Raw genomic sequence first — 22,147 nt, 5'->3', positions numbered from 1 at the left:
TGGCTGCTTAACACCACCGACCCTCTAATTACTACTGTAGCTTAAATAAAGGGCATTTGGTTCTGATGGACATTATTAAACACCGAAGGAACTGAGTCCAGCCTCCATTTTCTCTGGATGAAATAAAAAGCATTGCAGAGAAATCGCTGGGAGAGTTCATCCTTTAGCATCACCCCGTTCATCAGAATGAGCAGAAGTATCAAACCAGACTGTATTACGGCGCTGGCATGCCCACTAATCCACACTGAACTCCTGTCCCCTCCCCAAATAAATACAGGCTTTGTCATTTTTTATCTGAAAATGGATCAGAAGCAGGAGGAAGGGAGCTGCTGTGATGTGATTTTGAAAAAGGGTACAGGATTAGAAACCCAGATTGAATCCCTAGAGAAGCAACACACAATGAAGCCATAATTACACTCCTGAAAGCCACAAATAGTGTCACCCGGTTGAATTTGTCAACATATCAGAAATCTACAGTATGGTTATGAAGGGCAAAAATGCAACAATAAAAAACCTGCCTCACATTCAAATGGCACCTATAACCCAAAACCTCTTTGGTGACTGTGACACAGAGGTCCCTCCAGCAGCACCACCAGGGCAGGCACCTGCTCGGCACCATCCCCACAAAACTGATCGAAAAGCAAAATACTGACCCAAAAGGGGAGCATGCTTTCTAGAGGAGAGCATACAGATACCCTCCCTGCACGTGAGCAGCCAGGAGGCTGGCAATGCCCCAGCAGCTGGCCAGTGCCCCCGAGACTGGGACTGGAGGGATTTGGGAGCAGCAGGAGCAATGCGTCCCTCCCATGTGCCCACCCAAGGGCACAGGGACGAGGTCACCAGCCCCCCTGGGGCACAGCCTTCTGCACGGTGGTGCTGCCTCAATACACCCAGGAAAATTCCCTGCAGAGATATAATAACTAATAAACCTAATAAAAGGGTTTTTTCCCATCACCTGTGCCTGGGACTTTCAGATATGTAATGGATCCATGCATGCAGCTTCCAGTGTGGACTACACCCCTCCCTAAGTAGTGCGAGAAACAATCTGGATCTAATCAGCAGCCCCAGGGTAATGGGGCATGACTTACAGATTTGTTAAAAAACCTTTCAGAACTGTCCTTTCCCTGCCTCCTGCCATTAGGAATGAAAACAAATATAACAGAGGAACCTTTTTTTAAATGTTCCCATCTCTAGGGCTAAATAAAACTCCTTGTCATTCACCTTCTGGAGCGGCAGGTCAGACTGATGCATTTTGTAGGGAACAGGAGAAATCACAGATTTGTCACTGCAAAAAAAAAAAAAAAAAAAAAAAAAAAAAAAAAAAAAAAAAGAAAGGAAAAAAAGAAAAACCAAAAATCATTGCAGCTGAGTTAAAAATAGCAAAGGCGTGAGATGCTGCTGCCAGCTCGGCACATCGGAGTGACGGGATGCTCGGGCAGCCGCCACGCCGGCTGCATCCCTGAACGCACACAAGCCCCGGGGCAGGTGGGGGGCACACCACAACGGTGCCGGGTGCCAAAACAGAGCCAGGCTCAGCTGCTGCCCCACTGCCGAGGGGCACCTTGCTCTGCTTCTGCATCCCAGAGGAGACGGAGACACCCCCAAGGCTCCCTGGGGCGGTGGGCGAGGGGGCTGGCAGCTGCAGCCAGACCATTTCCCCGCTCAGTGGCTTAGCAGACACAAGTTTGGCCAGGGGTACCGAAACCGGTGCAGCGGCGGGCGGCAGCCCCGGGGGCAGCCAGGGAGGGCAGGATGGGCGCATGGGGACTTCGGCCCTGCCCCATGTCTCAGCACAAGCCCCGTTTCTTCTGATTTTGGGGCAAGCAGCGAGCGCTTCCCGTATCCCCTACACACCCCACAGGTGTTTGCATCCTACAGCTTCACCAAGGCCTGATCCGGTCCCATGTGCACCCCCGGCACATGGCCATGTGCACCCACACCCGGCTCTGGAGTGCAAGCTCCACACCAGCAGTTCCTGCCTGGCTCCGGCAAAAATTCCCCAGCACTGCTGGATAATAAAACTGAGGCGAACACTGCCCCGTGTGCTCATCATGCTGTCATTTACATTGTTTATCTGTAATTGCACGGAAAGGCTTGCAATCAGGATAGCCTTGGCCAGCACCCGCTCTAAGCCTCAAGGGGATTTTGCTCACAATGAAATTATTTATCAAAACCATTTTCTCCGATTTTAATTTTTTTCCCAACTTGGGCAGGAAAATGCAGCTCTCCAGCCCACAAAATTACCCTGCAGCCAGGGGAGTGACTGGGACCCTGAGCAGGACTGGCCCTCCCGGCGCTGCCATCGCCACCCACGGCACCACGCACACAGCCCGGCGGGGAGGTGGGATGCGAAGGGCACGGCACAGCTCAGCCCGGCTCCACTCCCCCCAAAACCTGCTGTCCCCCAAAAGGTGTCACACTGGCTCCAGCAGCCTTGGGGACACGCCAGCACCCGTCCAAAGAGCCCTTCCTCCCCCCTGAGCCATGCTGCCAGCTCGGAGGCACCAGGAAACTGAGGAATTTAGCCCAACAGGAGCCTGTTTTCTCCCAGAATAAACTGTAGGGAAATAAATGATAATAAAGCACCCGCTGGGTTAGGGGATCTCTGCTCCCGCAGTCACTGGATGCCCCTCTCCTCCCCACACTGCCCCCCCCCCCCCAGCCCGACAGCCACCCCACACTATTAACAGCCTGGTAAAAACAGCCTGTTGGTTATTACAAAGATGCCAAAACCTTACTACTTCTTGTTCCTTCCAGTTAATGTACCATAGCCGAGGATGAATTGCTATTACAACGAACTAAAAATAAAAATGTTTCAGAGGCCGTAATTGGCTTGTCTTGTTGGGCTTTTTAAGGAGCCAAAGTACCAGTTCCAGGCTATTAGCCCTAAGGTTGTAGGAGAATGGTATAAAATATTTCTTCATTAAAACCCTACCTTCTCCACAGAGGTGTTTTTCTTTAGGGCTTTCTTCCCCCTTTCCTTTTTTTTTTTTTTTTTTTTTATTCTTGCTTTTTTAAAAGACTTGTGTTATCAAATAAGCTTTAGTTAAAAGAGGACTTCGGAAGCCCAGAGGTGATATAAATAGACAGGGCTCGGTGCAGCTGGAGAACCAGCCAGAGCCTTCACTCATCTATTCAGGTCACTTTCCTACAAAACTTACGTAATATTCCTCAGTCACATCTGTAATGTTGGACCGTTCTTAATAATCAGCACCAAATCTTGCAGTCCTCGGGAAGACGGTGCTTTGTGCCGGCAAGCACCCAGCCCACCGGCACAGGATGGGGACCGCCACCACCGCAGGCTGCAGACCCTCTACCAGGCGGCCAGGGGTGCCCCAGCTGCTCCCTGGAGGGGGTACAGCAGAGGTTTTTTTTCCCTTTTGAGGCCCTTCGGTGCTACTTGGTTCCTAGGAACCTTAGTTACCACCATTACTCAATATCGGCAACAAACCCAAGAAAACCGGAACCATTTATTCAGCAAAACCCTTCTTTCAAAAGAAGCAGATGCTCTGCTGAGCAAGGACTCGGCAGCTCGGCACCAGCCATCCTGATGAGGATGGTGACGATGCACCAGCAAAACAACAATTCTTTATGGTCACAACTTTAAAATTAGCTGTAAGTCCTGCCGCTTGCAGAGCCCGCTCCGACCGACGGCAGCACCTTGGGGCTGCCCTCACCACTCACACGGAGCCGGGCATGGCAAAGAGCTCTGACAACGGCTTAGAGCGGCGTGCCATTGAAATAAATAATAATAATATTGATAAGGATGGTGACCAGTCTCTAGATAACACTGCACAACCAGGGAAACTCAGCAGAAGAATTACAACAGAGCCTTTTACTTTCTGCTTTTGCACAAGAAGAAGGATGACACGTTTCTTTGAAATGACAACCCAACAGTTATTTACTACTTTGATTTTGTGATTTGAAGGTTGCTGTTAGAAGAAGACTATTTCTGTTAGGTACAATTGCTATTTTTTGATAGTGTCTAGGCAATACCTTGTTAAAAAGGGCAAAACAACAGTTATTAATTACCCTAATTAACCCAATTCATAAGACACATTTGTGTGGCTGTCATGACAACTGCTTTGACTAACTTGCCAAGAATAGCTTAGCTGTCCATTCAAATAAATCCCTGATAATTACTAGTCTAGTTTACTGGGCTTCTGTGATAATAATAATTAGTGCTACTGTACAAAAGGTCACGCTAAACAGTTTATGAATGATGCATTTTGCATGGTGATTACATGAGTCACGCAGCATCCAGCAAACAGACGCAGCCACGTTTCCAACGTGGCAAGAGGCGATTAGATGGGAGCCTGTGGCTGCTCTGCCTTCAGACAGCACGGCGGGCCGAGAGGGAGAAGTCATTAAGGTCAGAGAAATAACCAAGGAGAAGCTGGGTGAAGCTGGGACAGCCACCGACCTGCCTCCTCAACAGCCAGGGTGTCCTTTCGTCCATCTGTCCACCCAGCCACCACAAGCCAGGAGGTGGTACCCTACTTCTAATGAAGGCGGTGGTAGAGACACCAAAAAGCTTCCAAGCCTGCCCTGTCGCATGGTGGTATCTCACCTCGCCACCTCATTCCCCACCCCCGGCAATGACAGATAACCATGGGTCACCCCTCTGGTTTTGACATACTTCCTCATTAGTAGGTTTCAGGATCAACCACAAACGTGGGGTCAGGTCACCAGGAGCATCACGAGTCAGGGCTGAGCAGCCTCAGCCCTCTCAGTCTCCATCTCTGCTGGAAGAACTCCTCCAACCTGTGGTTTGGGTCTCCCCATGACCACTCGCAGCTCCAGCAGACCCTGTGGGTGCTGGCTGTCCTGCGGGCAGCAGGCACTGCTCAGCCCAGCATCACTGCTCCTGCGGCTGCTGCAGGCGCCAGAAGAAAGGCTGCCTCCCCCCGTGGAGGGGGCTATGCTTTCATACACCTTCACCGCAGGAAATCCTGGGCCGTCAAATGCCATTTTTCCTTTGCTGAGGTTTGTAGGTGAAAACTGATCTGTGGGATTCCCTCTGGCTGCACCTATACAGAGGCAAGAGGGGACAGGACCGCAATGCGCCAATGCTGCAAAATCCTGCAAAAGCCCAGGGCAGGCAGGGCAGCAGGGCAGGGATGGAGGCAGCACACTCACATTTAATACAAAGGACAGCTGCCAGCTCCATGGAAATCTATGAAATCACCCCATTTAAAATAAATTCTGATTAAATACCACATATGGTCCTTATTGTCTGTCCCTTGTTACCTATCACAAGAGGCATCTGCATGTAAACAGGGTCTTAATCTGCAAATATTTGTCTGCTACAGAACTCTCCTCCCTCACCCCCACCTGAACTTGCAATTATTCTTATTGATTGACTTTAAGAGAGCACCATGCACATGCCTCGAGCTGCCACGCGCCGAGCAAACAAGGGAACAACACCAGGCTCCGCTGTAATCATTACCGGGGCGAGCAATTGCCCTGTCACACATGGCAGGTTATGGCTTCAGACTGGAGGCAGCAAGGCCAGATGAACGCTTAAAACGTCGTTACAGTGTGAAAAGCGAGGATGTAGAAATGACACCTCCTTTCTCAACAAATCTGTTCCCGGAGCATCTCCCAGCTCTGCGGATATTTCATCTCGTTAAGCCTGAAGAGCCAGCATAGCCCTTGGAGCAGGGATGCAGGCTCGCGGCCACTTTGCCTGCCAAAATAAGCTCTGAAGAGGACGTCTTCGATCTGGGGGAAACTGGATTTGAGGTCCCGAGAAGGATTTCAGCACTGGAGCCTGAGCCCAGGCTCGCTTGCGCAACACCCGCAGCCCTGGCTGAAAGCGTGCCTGCTAGAAGACCAGGTGCTGTTATCAGACCAACGAGGGGAAATTAGGGAAACCTGATGCTGAGCAGAACCTTCCCCAGTTTTCCCAAGTGAAGTTTGCAGCTCAGTTCAATATGTTAGTGTCTAATGAAGGTTTCCCCCATACTCTGCAGGGTATAATCATTCTCCTCTTAATGAGCATGTGTTAATGGCATATTAATGCTGACAACAACTAAGTGCAGAGAACAAGAGATGAACATATTCCAAAATTCGTCTCTTTTTTTCTGAACAAAGGAATCCATCGCACGGCTGAGCAAGCCCCAGCCCGGCGGGAGCCCACGGCTCCCACAGCGATGCCGCCGGCTCTGGTCCAAGGGCTCACCACGGGATGCAGAGCCTGGATGGGACCACGGCTTTGGTCTCTTGCTAACCCAACCCCTGCAATTAAACCGATGTACAGGGAAGGATCTCAGCCCAAGCGTGGTACCTCCCCCCAGAGAGGGGACACAGCCACAGTGGGGCTGAACAAGAAAGCAGAACTGCTCGCAAATGTCTGGAAAAGCGTTTCACTGGGCAGACAGGTTCGGATACTGTCTCTAAGCCAACAGCCGTGTGGATTTGATCACTAAATGTCACTGAAGCTGGGCCCCTGCCAGAGCATCCAGATGTGAATCTGAATATGAAAAGTCCAGGAGGGAGCAGGTGATGGGAGACGCAGGCGCAGGCACCGAGCCCCATCCCGCTGCTGCTGTCCCAGCCCATCTGGGTTTGCGTGAACAAGTTTATATAAGCTCGCAGGCACGGAAAAGAACACACACAAAATGGGTGTTTTCCTGTTTTTTCATCTCTGTTTGTGAAGGCAGCTCCCAAAACCCTGACAGCTTCCCACAAGTAGCATCAATCCGCCCCGCGGGTGTGCTGGCCGCTGCCAGGCGCTGCAGGGAGGCGCGGAAGCCTAATACCCTAATTGCCTGACTCCCGTGTGCTCCCACCAGCGCATACACTTAGGTTTCCAGATCGATAATCAATGCTAGAATCAATAACAGGGAATTTAGCTACATTATAAAAACAGTAAAATCAGCCAATACTGAGAAATGACTATTGAGTCCTGTGTTTTCTGTACTCACTTAGTCTAATAATGGTGAATGATATTTTCCAAGTACATTATTCAGCAATAAAACCACCGAATTATTTGATCTCTTTCTAACCTTTATGATTCTAAGCACTCTTTTTGACCCAGATTGAATGAGGCAACATCTGCAGAGCCTTTCACAAAATTGTACTCAGCATGCACTATAGTAGGTCCGCTGCCAAAGATAAATGTTATTATTTTAAAGCCATCATCCTCCTAATAGATGAGCAAACACACTGCATTAGCATAGCCTGCAGAGCTCGAGCACGGGTGAGAAAATGCCAGAGGGTTTTCGCTTAATGGAATTTTACATACCTGACTTAGGATGGGTTAATGCAGTCTACCAACACGGGAATTTTAAAACCTGCCCTGTGGCATACACCTGCCATTACAAAAGATGGTATAATCTGACAAGCTCCAGATCCCCGTGAGAACCACGAAGGATTCACGTCCAGATCTCCAGTGGCCAACAGGGCATCAAGACAAGGACCACAATTGTCTACATGGCCCCACCACGTACAGACCTACGCTATCTACCACAGCCCCACACAATGTATCGGGTGTAAGGAGGAGGAGCGGCTGGGGTTACCCGCAGCGTGCTGAGGGCTTCCATCCGAGGGTGTACAAAGTGCAGTATCTGCGATGCACATCTGTCCACTGCAGCATTAGCACTTGCCGCATGCAAGCCTTCACCAGCCTAACGAGAACTCACCGTAATCCTGTGTTAAACAGGGAGGCACTTCAAGGCTAAGTGCTAATCACTTGTTCAGCTGACGTAAGCCATTACTTCACTCCAAATTTAGACCAGAAACTTGAGGGAGACACTGAAGCAATGATGCTGTGGTCTTTTCTCCAGCAAACCCTCCAACAGGTGCCACAGGCAAGCTCTGCCCCAAAAGGAACAGCAAAATGGGGAGCCATCCACGGCCTCGGTGCCACTTTGCTGAGCCCTGGGTGATGCTCCTCTGGGGACAGCAGGAACTGGGACCACAGGGGACCCCAGGAGACAACACACACTGCAGCCCTGTGAGGGTAGCGCTGCCTGCAGAGCACCCCATTCATCACCAATTCAGAGCATGCTCTAATTTAAATTATAATTACACTTATAAGTACACAGATTACAACTATTTATGCTACAAATAAGACCATCCTGTATTTTAATTAACAGAAAATGATTGGAACTCAACTATAGTCTCTGCTGGGAACAATATCTAATCATTTATTGAAGCAAGGCCATGTGCCCAGCCCCATAGGCAGCCTGGCAGGGAAGGGGGAGCAGGCAGGGCTGGAGGTCCCCCCATCCGAGCCCTCGCATGGGAGCAGGACCAACCATCAGAGGGGGTCACAGGAGAGGTCTCCCAGGAGAGATGGAGGGCTCATGGCTGGTGAGCCTGCAGGCAGAGCCTGTGGATGGAAGCAGGCAGGGGACGAAGGGCAGGCAGGGCTCTGCCCTTCCTGGCTGATGGGAATTTAGGAAAGACCCCAGCAGGACACCCTCAGTGAGGGCAGGAGGCCAAGGACCTGGGAGGGCACCTGGCTGATGAGCTTCTCTGGCTCAAAGTCCTCAGGAGGGACTTCAGGAAATGGCAGCTGTAAAATATGGCTCGAGCAGATGCGCATGAGGTTGTTAGTGCGCTTGGCCTCAAGGATGCCTTTGCATGCAGCATGTGCTTTATGCAAAGCGAGCGACGGGGAGAAACCACAGAGTTCAAATCGCTCAATACAACAAGAGTTCATTTGGAAACTAATATAAGAAAGGCCGTAAGTAGCATGCAAGACCACCCTTTTGTCGTAATTTTAAAAAAAACTTACTACAAATCTTCCGTAATTTAAAGGAAAATTCTTATCTGCCATGTAAATATATGTGCCGGAGCTTTTTTTATAGACTCAACAAGTAAGAGTTATGCATCAGAAATATGCATCAGAAATTCAAATTTATGGAGAGGAAAACAAGACGCGCCTCTCTATTTTCAGTAAAAGTGAACCATAAAACCCAAACCAGTAAGCATAAAATCAAATGAGATATATATATGGTTATATGACATATTACATACTTACTTGCATAATTAGGTACAATATGTAACAATTCTATACACACTTTTTATATGCTTATAAATATATCATGTATATCATACAGTGTATAGCATATAACAGATAACATATAACAAATAATATAGAGAATGCAATATATAATGATATAACCATATCCATGTTGAGCACTCTAGGTGTTGCTATCAGCGGAGAAGGGTTTTACTGTTAAACACAGCTTGGCTCCTGCCACCACACCACACAGCGGCCTCTTAACTCCTCCCCAGGCTCCTGCAGCAAAGCCCCTTGGTACCACCCAGCCGGGACCCCACTGCGGGCTGGAAAACCCTTGGAAAATCCCAAGAGAGGAGCCAGGATGGGGTCACAACCCCATATCATCCATACAAAACATACAAGGATTAGTGGTGGACTTGGCAGCGCTAGGTTTACAGTTGGACTTGATAATCTTAAATGCCTTTTCCAGCCTCAGCGATGCCGTGACAAGCCAAAGCTGTTGGACTAAAGGCTCGCCTAAGCCACCGCGCAGCGAGCGCGGCCATCAGTGAGGGACGTAGTTAAATGTGAATGGGAGCCAGCGTATTTATCTCTGTTGCAAGGTATTCAAATGAATTTTTCCATACAGACAGCTTGGAGCGATTACATTAGGAGACGTATAATTTGGTTAGGCTGACCTCGGAATGGAATCAAAAGCTGCTGATTTCCATAATGTTGGCCTCTGACGCTCGGGGAGGTCAGGGGATGTGCAGCGATACACAAAACACTTTGGGAGTAGTTAAGCTGAGGGATTTGCTGGGACTCGTGATTTCGGGGGCGTATTTGGAGCGAGCAGGGAGCGCAGCTGGGGAGGTTGGGGTCCCCCCCACAGGCTCGGGCTCCCCGGGGGGTGCAGTGTGCCCGCTGGCTGCCCTGGCAGGGACCCCCGAGCCCTCCCCAGGGAGGGGGTAACCAGCCCCTACCTGAAGTCGGAAGCACCGCTCCTCTTCGGCAGGCTCTGGGAGAAGCAAGGCTGCCGCTAGCTCCCAGGCAGGGATGCACAGGCACAGAAATGCAGAGGCACTAATGAGAGCCATGACCTGTGCTTACCCATCACGGTGCGCATCGCAGGCACAAAAAAGTGCTGAGTTACAGTGACCTCCCAAGGAGAAAACAAGACTGGCAACGCTTGCTGCAAAGTCAGCTTCCGACTAGTCAAACGTCGACGCTCATAATGTTTTAATTATTTTCTCTGCTGAAAATAAGCCTTATTTCAACAGCCTGGCATGCCTCAGTGCCACAAACTTTCTCCGGGTTGGAAATTATCTCCGTTTTCTTCTTCCCCCCCCCCGCTCTATATACAGCATTACTCAGAAGCAAGCCAAATCCCTTCCAATTATGTACGATGATGTTTCCCCAGCACCACACTAAAGCAAGGCCCTTCACTTCTAAATGGCATGGTTTATAACAAATTGTCTGTTATACCAGACAGAAACTGATTTCCTCAAACCCAGCATATTAAAGTGAGTACATTCATTCTGGTTGTAACACACAAAATGTGATTACAACAGACACTTTGGGGGCTTTTTAAGGCTAGCGGAGAAGAGGAGGATAAGCTGGAGGGGAAGAAAGAATTGACAAGTAGAGAAATGACAGAGAAAGAGGAACAGCCACGCTGATTTCATTTCTTACAAAACAAAAATCTTTGTGTGTTGTTGAAATGTGCTTTAGTTAGCACCGCCAGATAGCCAGAGCAAAAACTGCCGGTGCTGCCTGAAACGAAAATTGCTCTATTGTGCTTAGAAAACCATTTCCTACAGTGAGGAGAACGCTTTCCAGGTAGTAAAAAGCATATCTGAAACCAACAGGGCCTTATCCTGCAACTGTTGCTCGCTCAAATAATCCCTGCTGCCACGAGGAGCCCAAACAAAATCAGTGTGAGTGAGGATTACGCGGGAGTGTATCAAGGTTGGGGGATTAGACCAGGATTATCACTAAAACCAGTAATTCCCCATCTTACTGATGGTGGCCATCAGCTCAGGAGGCAGTGGATCGCCACAGCCGCAACCCCTCGGTGCCGGGGCCGGAGCTGGGTCTGGGACCTGCCAGGCACGCAGGTCCCTGGAGGACTCGAGTCCTGATGGATCAGGGCTGCTCCACCTTGACCCTCTCCAGTGGGACCCCCCAAAGCAGCACCAGAGCAAGCCCATGCCTGACCCACACCCTGCTCACAGTGAAACGGCAGCACTGCTGCTTCCCTTCCCTGCCACTGCCGTGACGGAGCCATCCTGCACCCCCAGAGAGTCAAGCTCAACCTCCATGCTAATTCTACCTTTGGACACCCAACCTCTCAAACAAGACTTGCCGGCGCCCATTTCACACCTCCTCACTTCTCCCATGCTGGGTCCTGCCAGGGACCAGCCACCACTCAGCCCCGGCTGAGACTGAGGGGCAGAGCCAGCTGGCGTGCCCCCGGGGATGCTCCCCGTCCCAGGGCAGCGCTCGATGCACCAGCACTGTTTCCCAAAGCAGCACAGATTTTGGATGTAAAACTGTCCCTGAAACGGAGATGCAGCCATTACATGCACCTTGTTTTCTTTTAAAACCGTGAAGTCAAAATCCAGGCATGTAAGTGTTACCCAAGGGTGGCTGCTCTACATGCAAGTCGTGTCCTGAGAATCCTAAAAGGCTCGGCATTCAGACCGGTTTCCACACCACCCCAATGCAACGTGCATTTTTATCGAGGAAGCTGCCTAATGGCTCCTATTAATTTTGATTTTTTAATCTCCTGGTACAACTTCCAGTAATATACATGCAAAACTTGACAACAAGTCCTTTTGGTTTCAAAGCTGACTTCCCCTCCGGCTCAGCAGGAAGAAAAAAAAAATAAGCCCTCGGCAGCAGCAAAGCCTCTGACCGGCAATGCCCTTGCAGCTCCAACATGTCCCACTCTCCCTCCTGCAAAACAAAACACTAATGGGGGCCAAGCTTCCCCCTGTCAGCCACAATCACCAGAGCTGCTCGCAAACGCTTCTTGCATATCATTGCCTACCACCACAAGGATGCTAAAAGGCTGCAGGCAGGGGTCCCCAAGTGGTACCTCAGCACCCAAGGGACCACCGAACCCCAGTGAGGCCGAACCCCCCCGAGATGTCCCTCACTGCCTCCCGATGCTCTCTTGGCAGCCATGCCCTGGCACAGGGAGAGCCGGCAGCTGAATCCAGCCCCCACCCAAAGGGAAAAGCTTTTCAAGGGTCATCTCAAACTTTTTTGCATCCTCAGAGTGGGGTTGCAGCCTCTGCAGACACCGCTGTTAATCCCTTGTGGATCAGCAGGGAAAGGTGGGGAGCACTGACAAACCCAATTACCACCGGCACGGCATGGCACCGCCTGCCCCAAGACCTGCCACTGTGCATACCACTGCTGCGGCACGGGAGGAAACATTTCCTGAAGCTCCACAAACAACCCATCCTTGGGGACTTCTATTTCAAGGTTCCTGACTGTTAAAGTAAATGAGCCTCACGTTAAAGACCAGCTACATTGCAAACCGACCGCCGCTAGGACAGCGCGTGTCTGCAGAGGCAATCACTTACTCCCAGCCACAACCATCATATGCTAAGCGACATCGCCAGCGACACATTTACCTCTGTATTTTATCTTTTATCAACCGACGCTCTGCCTTCTCATCAGGAAAAGTCACTCCTAGGTGGAGCAGCAGCGATATCTCCCCGATGCTGACACCTCATAAAGGCTCCCCAGGGAAATGCCAGCAGCCTCATCACTGGAGGCAACTCAAACCAGCCCAGACAAAGTCCCACTGGATGCACTGCAGGGAACAGTTTGGCTCTGGAAACTCTGGGCAGGAACTGCATTTATTAAATGCTCGTCACCTGAAGGTGTACCAGTAGCACGCTTCACACGTGTATCATCACACCATAATACCTGCTAAGGCAGCGATGGGCTACGGCTGCGATGCTCCTCCATGGAAGCATCTTCTATGGAGTTTCTGTGTCACCCTGTGTGCCAGGACAGGGTTGTCACTCTAGTCACCACTGAACCTCCTCACCCTCTGGGGTCACCTGGATTTTTAGGAGCCAGTAGAACCCACACCACCACCAAGATAAACTTCCCTTGCAACAGCTGGAAGCATAACACTGGGACTCTCTGCCAAAAAACATAGAAGTTCCCACCCTAAACCAAACTTCCAAGCAGCTTTCAGTTGGGATTTCTCCTCCCTGTGCCCTGGCCCTGCCCTTTTGTCCAAAAGCTTTCCCTAGGAGCAAGCAGATTCCCACCAGGACATGCTGCTCTCCCCAGGAGCACCCACCCATGAGCTGCTGATCCCTCAGCAGGGCTGGAGAAGCGCAGCTGCCCTCCTGCGTGCCCGCGGGGCTGCTGCAGGGCACGTTTTCAGCTGACACTCCATGGCACTCATTACAAGAGACAAATTTATTGCTCCAGGCAAGGTACTGGTTCTTTGCAGTGCATCCCACCTGTACAAGTGATGGGGAAATGGGGCGTGCTGGAGCCACAGGGAGAAGCAACGAGCATCCCAGCTCCCTCACATGAGGGTGTGCAAGGCGGTGGGGGTCTTTGGAGAGCACACGCTGCCGGAGCCCAGGCTAACGAGAAGGGACATGGACAAGCACTGCCTTCTGCCCGCAGCTGCCTATTAACTTTATCAGCCGAGCTGTGATGTTCCCGATGCTCCTTCCCTCCTCCTCAGCACGGCAGACCTCCCCTGCCAGCACGCACTTCTGGCTAACGCCAACATGATGGATTTTATGACTGAATTTTGTCTGTGGCAGTGAATCACAGGCTGACAGGGTGCTCCACTGCTTGGTGCCCGTAGCAAGGCACCAGCCAGAGATGCGCTTGAGACCCCTCTGCAAAGCACACTGCTCTGGGAAGGCAGGAATTCCTCAGGGACCGCAACCCCCAACATCCCAACAGCAACGGTCACCCACATCCTTGGGATGCATCCCCCAGGCAGCTAGGCTCCCTGAGCCCCAGCTGATACCTAGCAAAGGGCACAGGCAAATCTGAGCATCAACGGAGATCCCCTCATGCACGAAGGGCGGCATTTCCCACCCCCAGCCTGCCCAGGCACAGCACAAGGAGCAGGCGGCTTTGGTAGCAGCTCTTCCGCCTTACCTGACCAGAGACAGGCTTATCCCAGACTGCTCCTACCCAGGCGTGGATGCAAAGTCCCTGCCTCCACCCACTGGGGGACCTGGGAGCAGAAGAGCCTGCGCAGCTCTATGGCTGGACACGTGCAGTAGAATATACGAGCGCTTATATTCAGGTCATTCCCTTTCTGTTATGGCTAAGAAACTCTATTACAGCTTTTATACCAACACCAGAAGTTAAAATTGAGCTTTAATGCTCTGGACCAGCGCTGGGTTGCTCCTGCCATACCCTCCCAAAGGCAGGCAGAGTCATGGTGCCGCAGCCACAGGCAACCGTGCAGGGCTGTGCTGGGGCACTGGTGCAGGAGGTGCCTCCTCACAGCATCTCAGCAGGTAACCTTGAACAGGCAAAACCCTAATGGAGCCTGCACGTGTGAGGGCAGGAGAGCCTCCAAATGCAGGCTGAGCAGAAGGAGGCTAAATGCCCACGATCTGTCACGGAGATCCCGACAGCCCCCTCCTGACCGTCTGGTCATTAAAAGCTGCACCTCTGCTTTGAGCGACCGGCATTTGGGCTGGGAGCACTGTAAAACTGGGCTGACACCAGTACATGACCTCCTGGGAGGTGGTTCTGTAGCCTTAGCAAAGGTTGAACACCAGGGTTCAATGAGTACTTTGCCAATACAAACACTGCAGGATGAAACCCGCCAGCACCAGCCCTCTCCAGCAGCCCTGCAGACTCTCGCAGAGGGCCAGGCTCTGCTCCCCATAGAGCAGATAAATCTGAAGCAGCTCCACTGTCTTCAGCAGCAGCATCTTACATTTACACCAGCACACTGAACGCAAAACAGAGCAAGCCATAAATATTTCAGCTGCTTTTTCAGCTTTGTTATTCTGCTCAAAGCAGGAAACATGACAAACCTTTGATTGTTTTGCTTAATACCAAACAATAATTCAAAGAGAGACAAACAAGCAACATTAAATGATGCCTGTGATGTACAGGAAAGCTGATGAATTAGAAGAACCTGATGAGAATGGTGTGGATCGGAGCAGACCCTTTCCCTGCCCTTGGCAGGTACCACGCAACCCTCCTCCAGTTGCACACCCATCCTGCACGGCGAGGGGACAGTCCCAGGCCAGGCGTGCATGTGGTTGCGCTGGGGCACCCTGCACTGCCTGCACCCCCAGCACAACACGCTGCCTCCAGTGGAACAGCCACCACCACCACTTTCAACCACCTTTTAACAAACTCTTGTGAAGTTAACGAGCACCTTGTCCCCTGAGTATCATCATACCCAAAATCCACTTGCAAAGCAGCCACCTCCAGCCTCCCAGCAGCATGGAGGCAGCGTGGCCAGGCACACCCATGCTAGCACCCCCGCTGGGGCATCCCTGAGGGTGAAACATCCACCCATGGCCACATCAGGGCTGCCCCAAAACCTGCAAGGTGGGTGCCCACCACTCCCCCTGCCCGTCCTCCATCACTCCCTCACCCAGGGCATCCAACGCACGGAAACCACCACAGCCTGTTTGCTCAACACATCGTTTCGGCAGCGCTTACACCGACAGACCCACAGCCCATGGTCCACGTGCAAACCCATCACCGATGCCACAGGGGCACGGGCTGCCCGCCTGCACTCACCTCTGGCAGCGGCATCCCGTTGATGATGAGGTCGGGCTGCTGGGGGCTCTGCCCCGTGAAGGTGTGATGGTAAATGTGGTTGGAGCCGGCGTTCCTGTTGTTCTGGCTCTCCACGTTGAGGAAGGTGCTTTCAGAGCGGCGGCAGCCCAGCGGCAGGGTCTGCTGGTGGTAGTCAAAGTAGTTGAGGGATGAAGTAAGAGAGGAGCAGCTCACAACGTTCATTTTATCTGTCTCTTCCACGTCCCGCGGTACCAGGCGGATATCATTCTTGCTGATTTTCTTCTTTTTGCTTGATTTCTTTTGATGCCCGTAGGAGTATTCTGCAATTCTGGGGGACAGAATGAAAATGAATAGCTGAGAGCATCCCGAACCCTGCCCCACTAAATACACATGCTGAAACCCAGAGGGCTTGGCCCCCATCTCCATGTAGGCTTCTTAGTCATGCACATTACGTCATGTTTTGAGACTGGTGGCACAACACAGACTTTAGCTTATTTTCATATGCATAACACTTTCAGGTCAAATATGAAAAATAATGGGAAGGAAGAATGCCTTTGGTTTTTTCTAGTGTTTGTAATTGCTGATATTTAGTTACTAGGAGTAAAGTCCAGCCTGCAGAAGAGAAAAATGGAGATGTTAAAATCCATGAACTGAAAAGGGTACCTGCATTCATTTCCATGCATAATAAGGATTTTAAAAGTGATTTAATTTGGTCCCTATAATGAAAATTCAAAACGAATAGCGGATTTTTTTCCCAGTTCATTTTCCATAGCAGTAAATAAAGCAGACCCAGAAGCAGTCCTAGCTGGCAAGCTCTACTCTCTCACACTCCAAAGGCTGTTTGTTTATTAACGTTTTATCCAAATTGCTGGTGTTTTGACTATATCCTGATAATACCTAATAACTCAAAATCTTTTCTCCAGCCGCATCCTATTCCTCCCTCACTCCCCAGCACGCACACCCCCTTCTGCTGGGAAACGCTTTCACCTTCCAGAAATCAGAGCGCAACAAAACTGTGTTTTTCAAAAAGAAATTATCCTTTTTGACCTTTTTTTCTTTTTTTTACTGCAAGCTTGTTTTTCTCTGCCTTTCTTTCCCTCTTTGCTTCCCACCTGCCAAAAGAATCAACTGATTAAGTGCCTTGTTTGCCTTCTGCAATACACCAGAGGAAAAAAGTTACCGTAAAACACCACCCAAGCAAATAATGACAAATATGATTGCACCTTGCATTAACTGGGTATGCTCAGCTCAGAGTGACTGTGGCTTCTCTTTCCATAGGGAGCAACACAGCCCTAGCGAATGCCTCACAGATGAATTTGTACATGCACTGCACTGGGCAGCTCAGTATTTCACAGAGAAGCACATCAAATGCTACCCACAGTCAGAAATACACATTTGAAAGTCAGGACTTTGCTGCTTTTCTTGTTATGATTACAGCATTAAAAAAAAAAAAAAAAAAGACACACCAGAAACAAACAACCCAATAGCTGCAACAGAAATAATGGGATGAATAAATAATACAGTTTATCTAGAAAGGCAAATATTGGACAAATATTCTTGTTCCAGAAAGCTAATTGCCTGAGCATGAAAATGCCAGCAAGTCAAACAGCTCTCATATAACCTTACATGCCTCATAAATTAACACATTTTATGAAGACTGTCCAGCAGCTCTTGCAAGAGACTCTAAAACAAGGCACTGCCAAGCCCAAAGGCACGCACCCGGTGTGGGGAGAGGGTGCCCCACGGTCACAGCCGCTGCTGCGCCTACCTGGTGCTTCTCTACCTCCGCAGCTGACTTCTGCTCAGATGCACACTGATAACCGCCTGTGCATCCCCCTGAGCATGCAAATAAATCAGGGGAAGGCAGGGATTTCTGTTGTGCCAACAATCTATATGCTGCTGACTCCTCTAACAATGCTTGATGAAGCTTTAATTGTTTTGTTTACCTAAATGTTTAAGTTTGGCAATGCGAGAGCCCAATTATTTCCTGCAGGCATTCATTTTGCTGTCCTTTTCTATTGACCAATTATTTAATCAAACTGCACTTCATTAATCCCTAAGCCATCACAGTAAACCCGGGGCTTATACATATGTGTGAAGCTGTTAGGGGCACCACCACAACGTGATTTTTATCTATTCAGGCCCTATTCTCCTTTAATGGGCCAAGCTGGCAAGAAAGCTGGTGTATGGGCTTTCACTTGAAGCTAGACATCCCATAATACAGCACAGATCGACCTTTATTTGCAGATGATTTTTCCCCCATCAAGCAAAAAGGCTTATAAATGCACTTTATGCGGTGAAAACCGGGGATAAAACCCAAACTCTCCAGCATTATTTCTGCGTAAATAAAACTTTAAAAGACTGCACATCCCCCTGCGCTGCAGAATCGCCGGGGGCGAGCGTGCGTTTCCAAGGTAGAGCAAAATTAATTTCCATCCCTCCCCTCTGAAACGACTCGGTGCCGAAGGAATGGAGAAGTCATGGCTATTTCACTAGTAACAGGATTAAACCATTTATGAGGCATTGCAGCTGCTCTTTTATGGCATCTGATTGATATTCATGTGTGGTTAGCATTTGTCTCCTAACTTGTGTAACACAGAGAATAGTAAAAGAGAGACAATAATCGCCGGGCTGTTACATATTCAGGGGACTGGATTTCCCCTATCAGCCTTTCAGCGGTTGTGAGCATGGGGCTGACCTCCCCTCCGGCATTTCGGACCCAGAAGCACGCATCCAGCCAGGGCAAAATAACGCGGCGCTGCAAAAATCTCCCCTCGCCCCATCGCTCCCAGCCCAACCGGCCGTGCCAGGCGCTGGGTGCTGGGTGCTGGGTGCTGGGTGCTGGGTGCTGGAGCAGCGCATCGAGGGGAACCGGGTGATTTTCGCCACTATTTTACCCAGCCAGCCCCACCGGCAGCCGTGGTGAGGAGCCGCATCGGGCGCACAATGGCTCTTTTGAGCGGCGAGCGAGGGCTGACGGAGGCCACCGCGGCCACTCGCGCTCCTGCCGTGGGGCTGCGGTGGTGGCTGGAGGGCTTTCCCCCCTCGCCAGCCCGGGGAGCCATGCTGGGGGCAGGGGGCTGCCCACAGGAACCAGCCACGCCGCCGTGGAACTGTTCTCCCCCTTTCCCGCGACGGAGCACGTAAAATCAGGGATGCTGCAACAGATTGTCAAGCCACACAGTTAAGTCGATCCGTTACTCGGCACGCATTCCTGCTCTCCTCCCCTGAACAATTTTTTAAAGCCTCGCAGGAAATTTTCTTGGAGGGACGGGAAGCTCACTTTTGTTCCTAAAGCAAATCTACCCCCACCCACCCCCACCCCCCAAAGTATACAGCAGCAAATGGAAAAGTAACTGTGACAGCAAAAATCAAAGCAGACCCGGCGGCCGCACAGAAACAAAGATGTCTTTACCTGCAGTTGTAGGTCCTGATTTCCTTGTTATCCCTTTTGCACTTGACTGCCACGAAGATCATGGTGACAAAAAGAATGGCTGCGATAGACCCCAGGGCAATAATGAAAATCAGAGAGAGGTTAACAGATCCTATGGACTCCTGGGCATCCAGGGCTGGAGACAGGTATATCAAAATCAAGGCAGAAGCAGAGAGAGATGTTTTTCCATGGTCATGAGCCACCACGATCAGCTCGTAGGCTGTCTTTGCGTTCTCCCCAAAGGCTCTGGTGGTCCTTATCTCTCCATTGATCTGGTCTATCTCAAAAAATCCTCTGTCTCCTTCCACCATTTCATAGGAAAGTCTGCCATTTTCACCCTCATCATAGTCGTCTGCCTTGACCACCGTCACCAAGTAGCCAACCCCTGCGTTCCTGGGGATGTACACCTCCGCGGTCCCGTTGACCAACGGTGGGGCCGTAATCACGGGGGTGTTGTCATTTACGTCCAGGACAATCACCCTAACAGTGGCATTGCTCTGCAGAGAGGGATTACCCCCATCTTTTGCCAAGACCTTGAACTCAAAGGCCTTCGTCTGTTCATGATTGAAGGACCTCAAAGCATAGATATCTCCAGAGTTGGGGTTTATGGAGACATAGGTGAAGACAGGCATGTCCCTGACTTGGGAGGGCACAATCTGGTAGGAGACGCTGCCATTGAGGCCCAGGTCAGGGTCCCTGGCCGAGACTGAGAGGAGGTAGGCCCCCGGAGTGTTGTTCTCCTGCACAATGACCTGGTAATAGGGCTTTGAGAAGTGGGGATGGTTGTCATTCTCATCCGTGATCTTGACGGTGAAGGACTTGGTGGCCTGCAGGGAGGGGACGCCATTGTCCTTGGCCTGGATGGTGAGGTTGTACTGATCCCTCTGCTCCCGGTCCAGCCGCCCATCCACCAGGATGGTGGAGAAGCTCTCGTATTCCTGGAGCCGAAAAGGCACGTTGCCCAGGAGCTTGCACTGCACCCGCCCGTTGGCCCCGGAGTCACGGTCCGAGACCCGCACCAGGGCGATGACGTACCCCGGCGGGGCGTTCTCACTCACCTCCACCAGCTCGCTGTTGACGGAGAGCAGGTTGATGAGGGGTGGGTTGTCGTTGGCATCCTGGACGCTGATGGTAACTTTGCAATGGGCAGGGATGGAGTTAGGCCCCAAGTCCTTGGCCTGCACGTCCAGCTCGTAGACGTGACCCTCCTCGTAGTCGATAGCACCGCTCACTGTGATGAGGCCACTCTGTGGGTCTATTTGGAAGAGCTCCCGGGCCCGATCCGAGACGTAGCTATGGAAAGAGTAGAGGACCTGGCCGTTGGTGCCCTCGTCCGGGTCAGAGGCGTTGAGGCGGATGACCGGCGTACCCGGCGGGGAGTTTTCAGGCACACTGACGGTGTAGGCCGGCTCCTCAAAGAGTGGGTTGTTGTCATTGGAGTCGATGACGCGGATGCTGAGCTCCACCGTGCCGAAGTTGGGCGGGTCACCGCCGTCCAGCGCCGTGATCACGTAGCTGTAGTGGGACTGGGTCTCGCGGTCCAGGCTCTTCTCCACCACCAGCTCAGCGAAGCGTGACCCATCGCCCCGCGTCTTGGTCTCCAGCCCAAAGAGGTCGTTGGGGGTGATCTCATAGCTCTGCACACCAAAGCTACCCGAGTCCGGGTCGTAGGCGCTCTCCAGTGGCACCCGGGTGCCGGGGCTGGCCGTCTCAGAGATCTCCAGCTCGATCTGGTCAGTGGGGAAGCTGGGCGCATTGTCATTGAGGTCCTTGATCTCCAGCTTGATCACGCAGATCTCCATGGAGCTGGACATCACCTCCAGCGAGATGACACACTTGGGGCTCTGCCGGCACAGCAGGTCCCGGTCGATCTTCTGCTTCGTCACCAGCAGCCCTGACCCGGGGCTGATGTCCACCAGGTGGGGGGCCGAGTTGGAAACCACCCTGAAGGCGGTGGGCTGCCGGGGGTCCAGCACGAAACCGGCGTCCCGGGCGTCCTTGGCGACGTTGGCGATCACCGTGCCGGCCCGCTGCTCCTCCTCCACCGAGTACTTGAGGTTGACGAGGGCCCCGGCGCCGGCCCACAGCAAGGCGGCCCCCAGCAGCGCCGGGAGAGCCCCCATCGCCGCCGCCGCCCCCGCCGCGCCGCGCCCCGACGGCCGCCCGCCTCAGGGGCCCGCAGCCCTCATGCGGACAGCGCCCGCCGGGCTGCCCCGGCCGCGGCGGCGGCGGCGGGCGGGTGCGGGCACCGGAGCCGCGGTCCCCCGCGCCCACGCCAACACCGCCCGGTCAGGCGCTCCGAGCCGGCGGCGCCGCGGCTGGGCCAGGCATGGCGTGCGGGAGCGGGGTGCCGAGCCGAGCCGCGCCGAACCGAGCGGGGCCGAACCGCGCCGCGCCGCGCCGAACCCGCTCCCGCCGGCGCTCGCTGCGGCGGCCGCACGCCACTGCCCGCAGTCCGGAGCGCTGGCGGGCGGCGCGGGGGCGGGCGGCGCGGGGGCGGGCGACGGTGAGCGGCGGCCAATGGGCGCCCGGGGGCGGGGCCGGCGCGCCGTACGGCCGCCAATGGGGCCGCGCCGAGCCGCGCTGCCGGCCGGTGGGGCGGGGCCGGGGCGGGGCCGGCGGAGCGGCGCGGCCGGGCAGGGGAGCGGGGCCGCGCGGGGTGGCTCCGCCGCGCCGGCCGCCGGGTGCCCAGCGGCGCCGAGCCCGCCCCGGTGCCCGGGAGCTGCGGGCGCAACGGCGCTCTCGGGCGCCGCGGCAGCCGCTGCGTGGCGGCGGCCGCCGGCGGTTCCTTCTCCAGAGCCGCGGGCGCGTACAGGGCGGTGGCGGGCCCCTGCGGGCACCGGGGTGGGCGCCGCGGGGCCGGGCCGGAGTGGCCAGCGGGTCCGCGCCGAGCGCCCCCAGGCCCGTTCAGTCGCTCTCCTTCGGGGGCGGGAGGGAGCCCGCCTCGCTCCGGCTGCACCGCCCCCCGCCCCGCCGGGCAGGGTCCA

General features: G+C 52.8%; 1 protein-coding gene across 2 annotated transcripts in view; it reads right to left on the bottom strand.

Moving 5' to 3' along the window:
• Positions 1 to 21,547, bottom strand: part of PCDH19 (protocadherin 19) — a 59,842-nt gene extending 38,295 nt beyond the window's left edge. For both annotated transcript variants that reach the window (XM_027780240.2, XM_005232741.3), the window contains exons 1-2: positions 19,143 to 21,547; positions 15,728 to 16,055 (exon numbers count right to left, since the gene is read on the bottom strand). In XM_027780240.2, the coding sequence (XP_027636041.1) occupies positions 15,728 to 16,055; positions 19,143 to 21,283 (2,469 nt within the window). In that variant the 5' untranslated portion in view covers positions 21,284 to 21,547. The remainder of the gene's footprint in view (positions 1 to 15,727; positions 16,056 to 19,142) is intronic.
• Between the last annotated feature and the right edge of the window lie 600 nt (positions 21,548 to 22,147).

The sequence above is a fragment of the Falco peregrinus genome, chromosome 13, assembly GCF_023634155.1.
Source record: "Falco peregrinus isolate bFalPer1 chromosome 13, bFalPer1.pri, whole genome shotgun sequence".
Taxonomy (NCBI): domain Eukaryota; kingdom Metazoa; phylum Chordata; class Aves; order Falconiformes; family Falconidae; genus Falco; species Falco peregrinus.
Note: the sequence above shows the minus strand (reverse complement) of the source record. Positions and strands in the feature narration are given on the sequence as shown.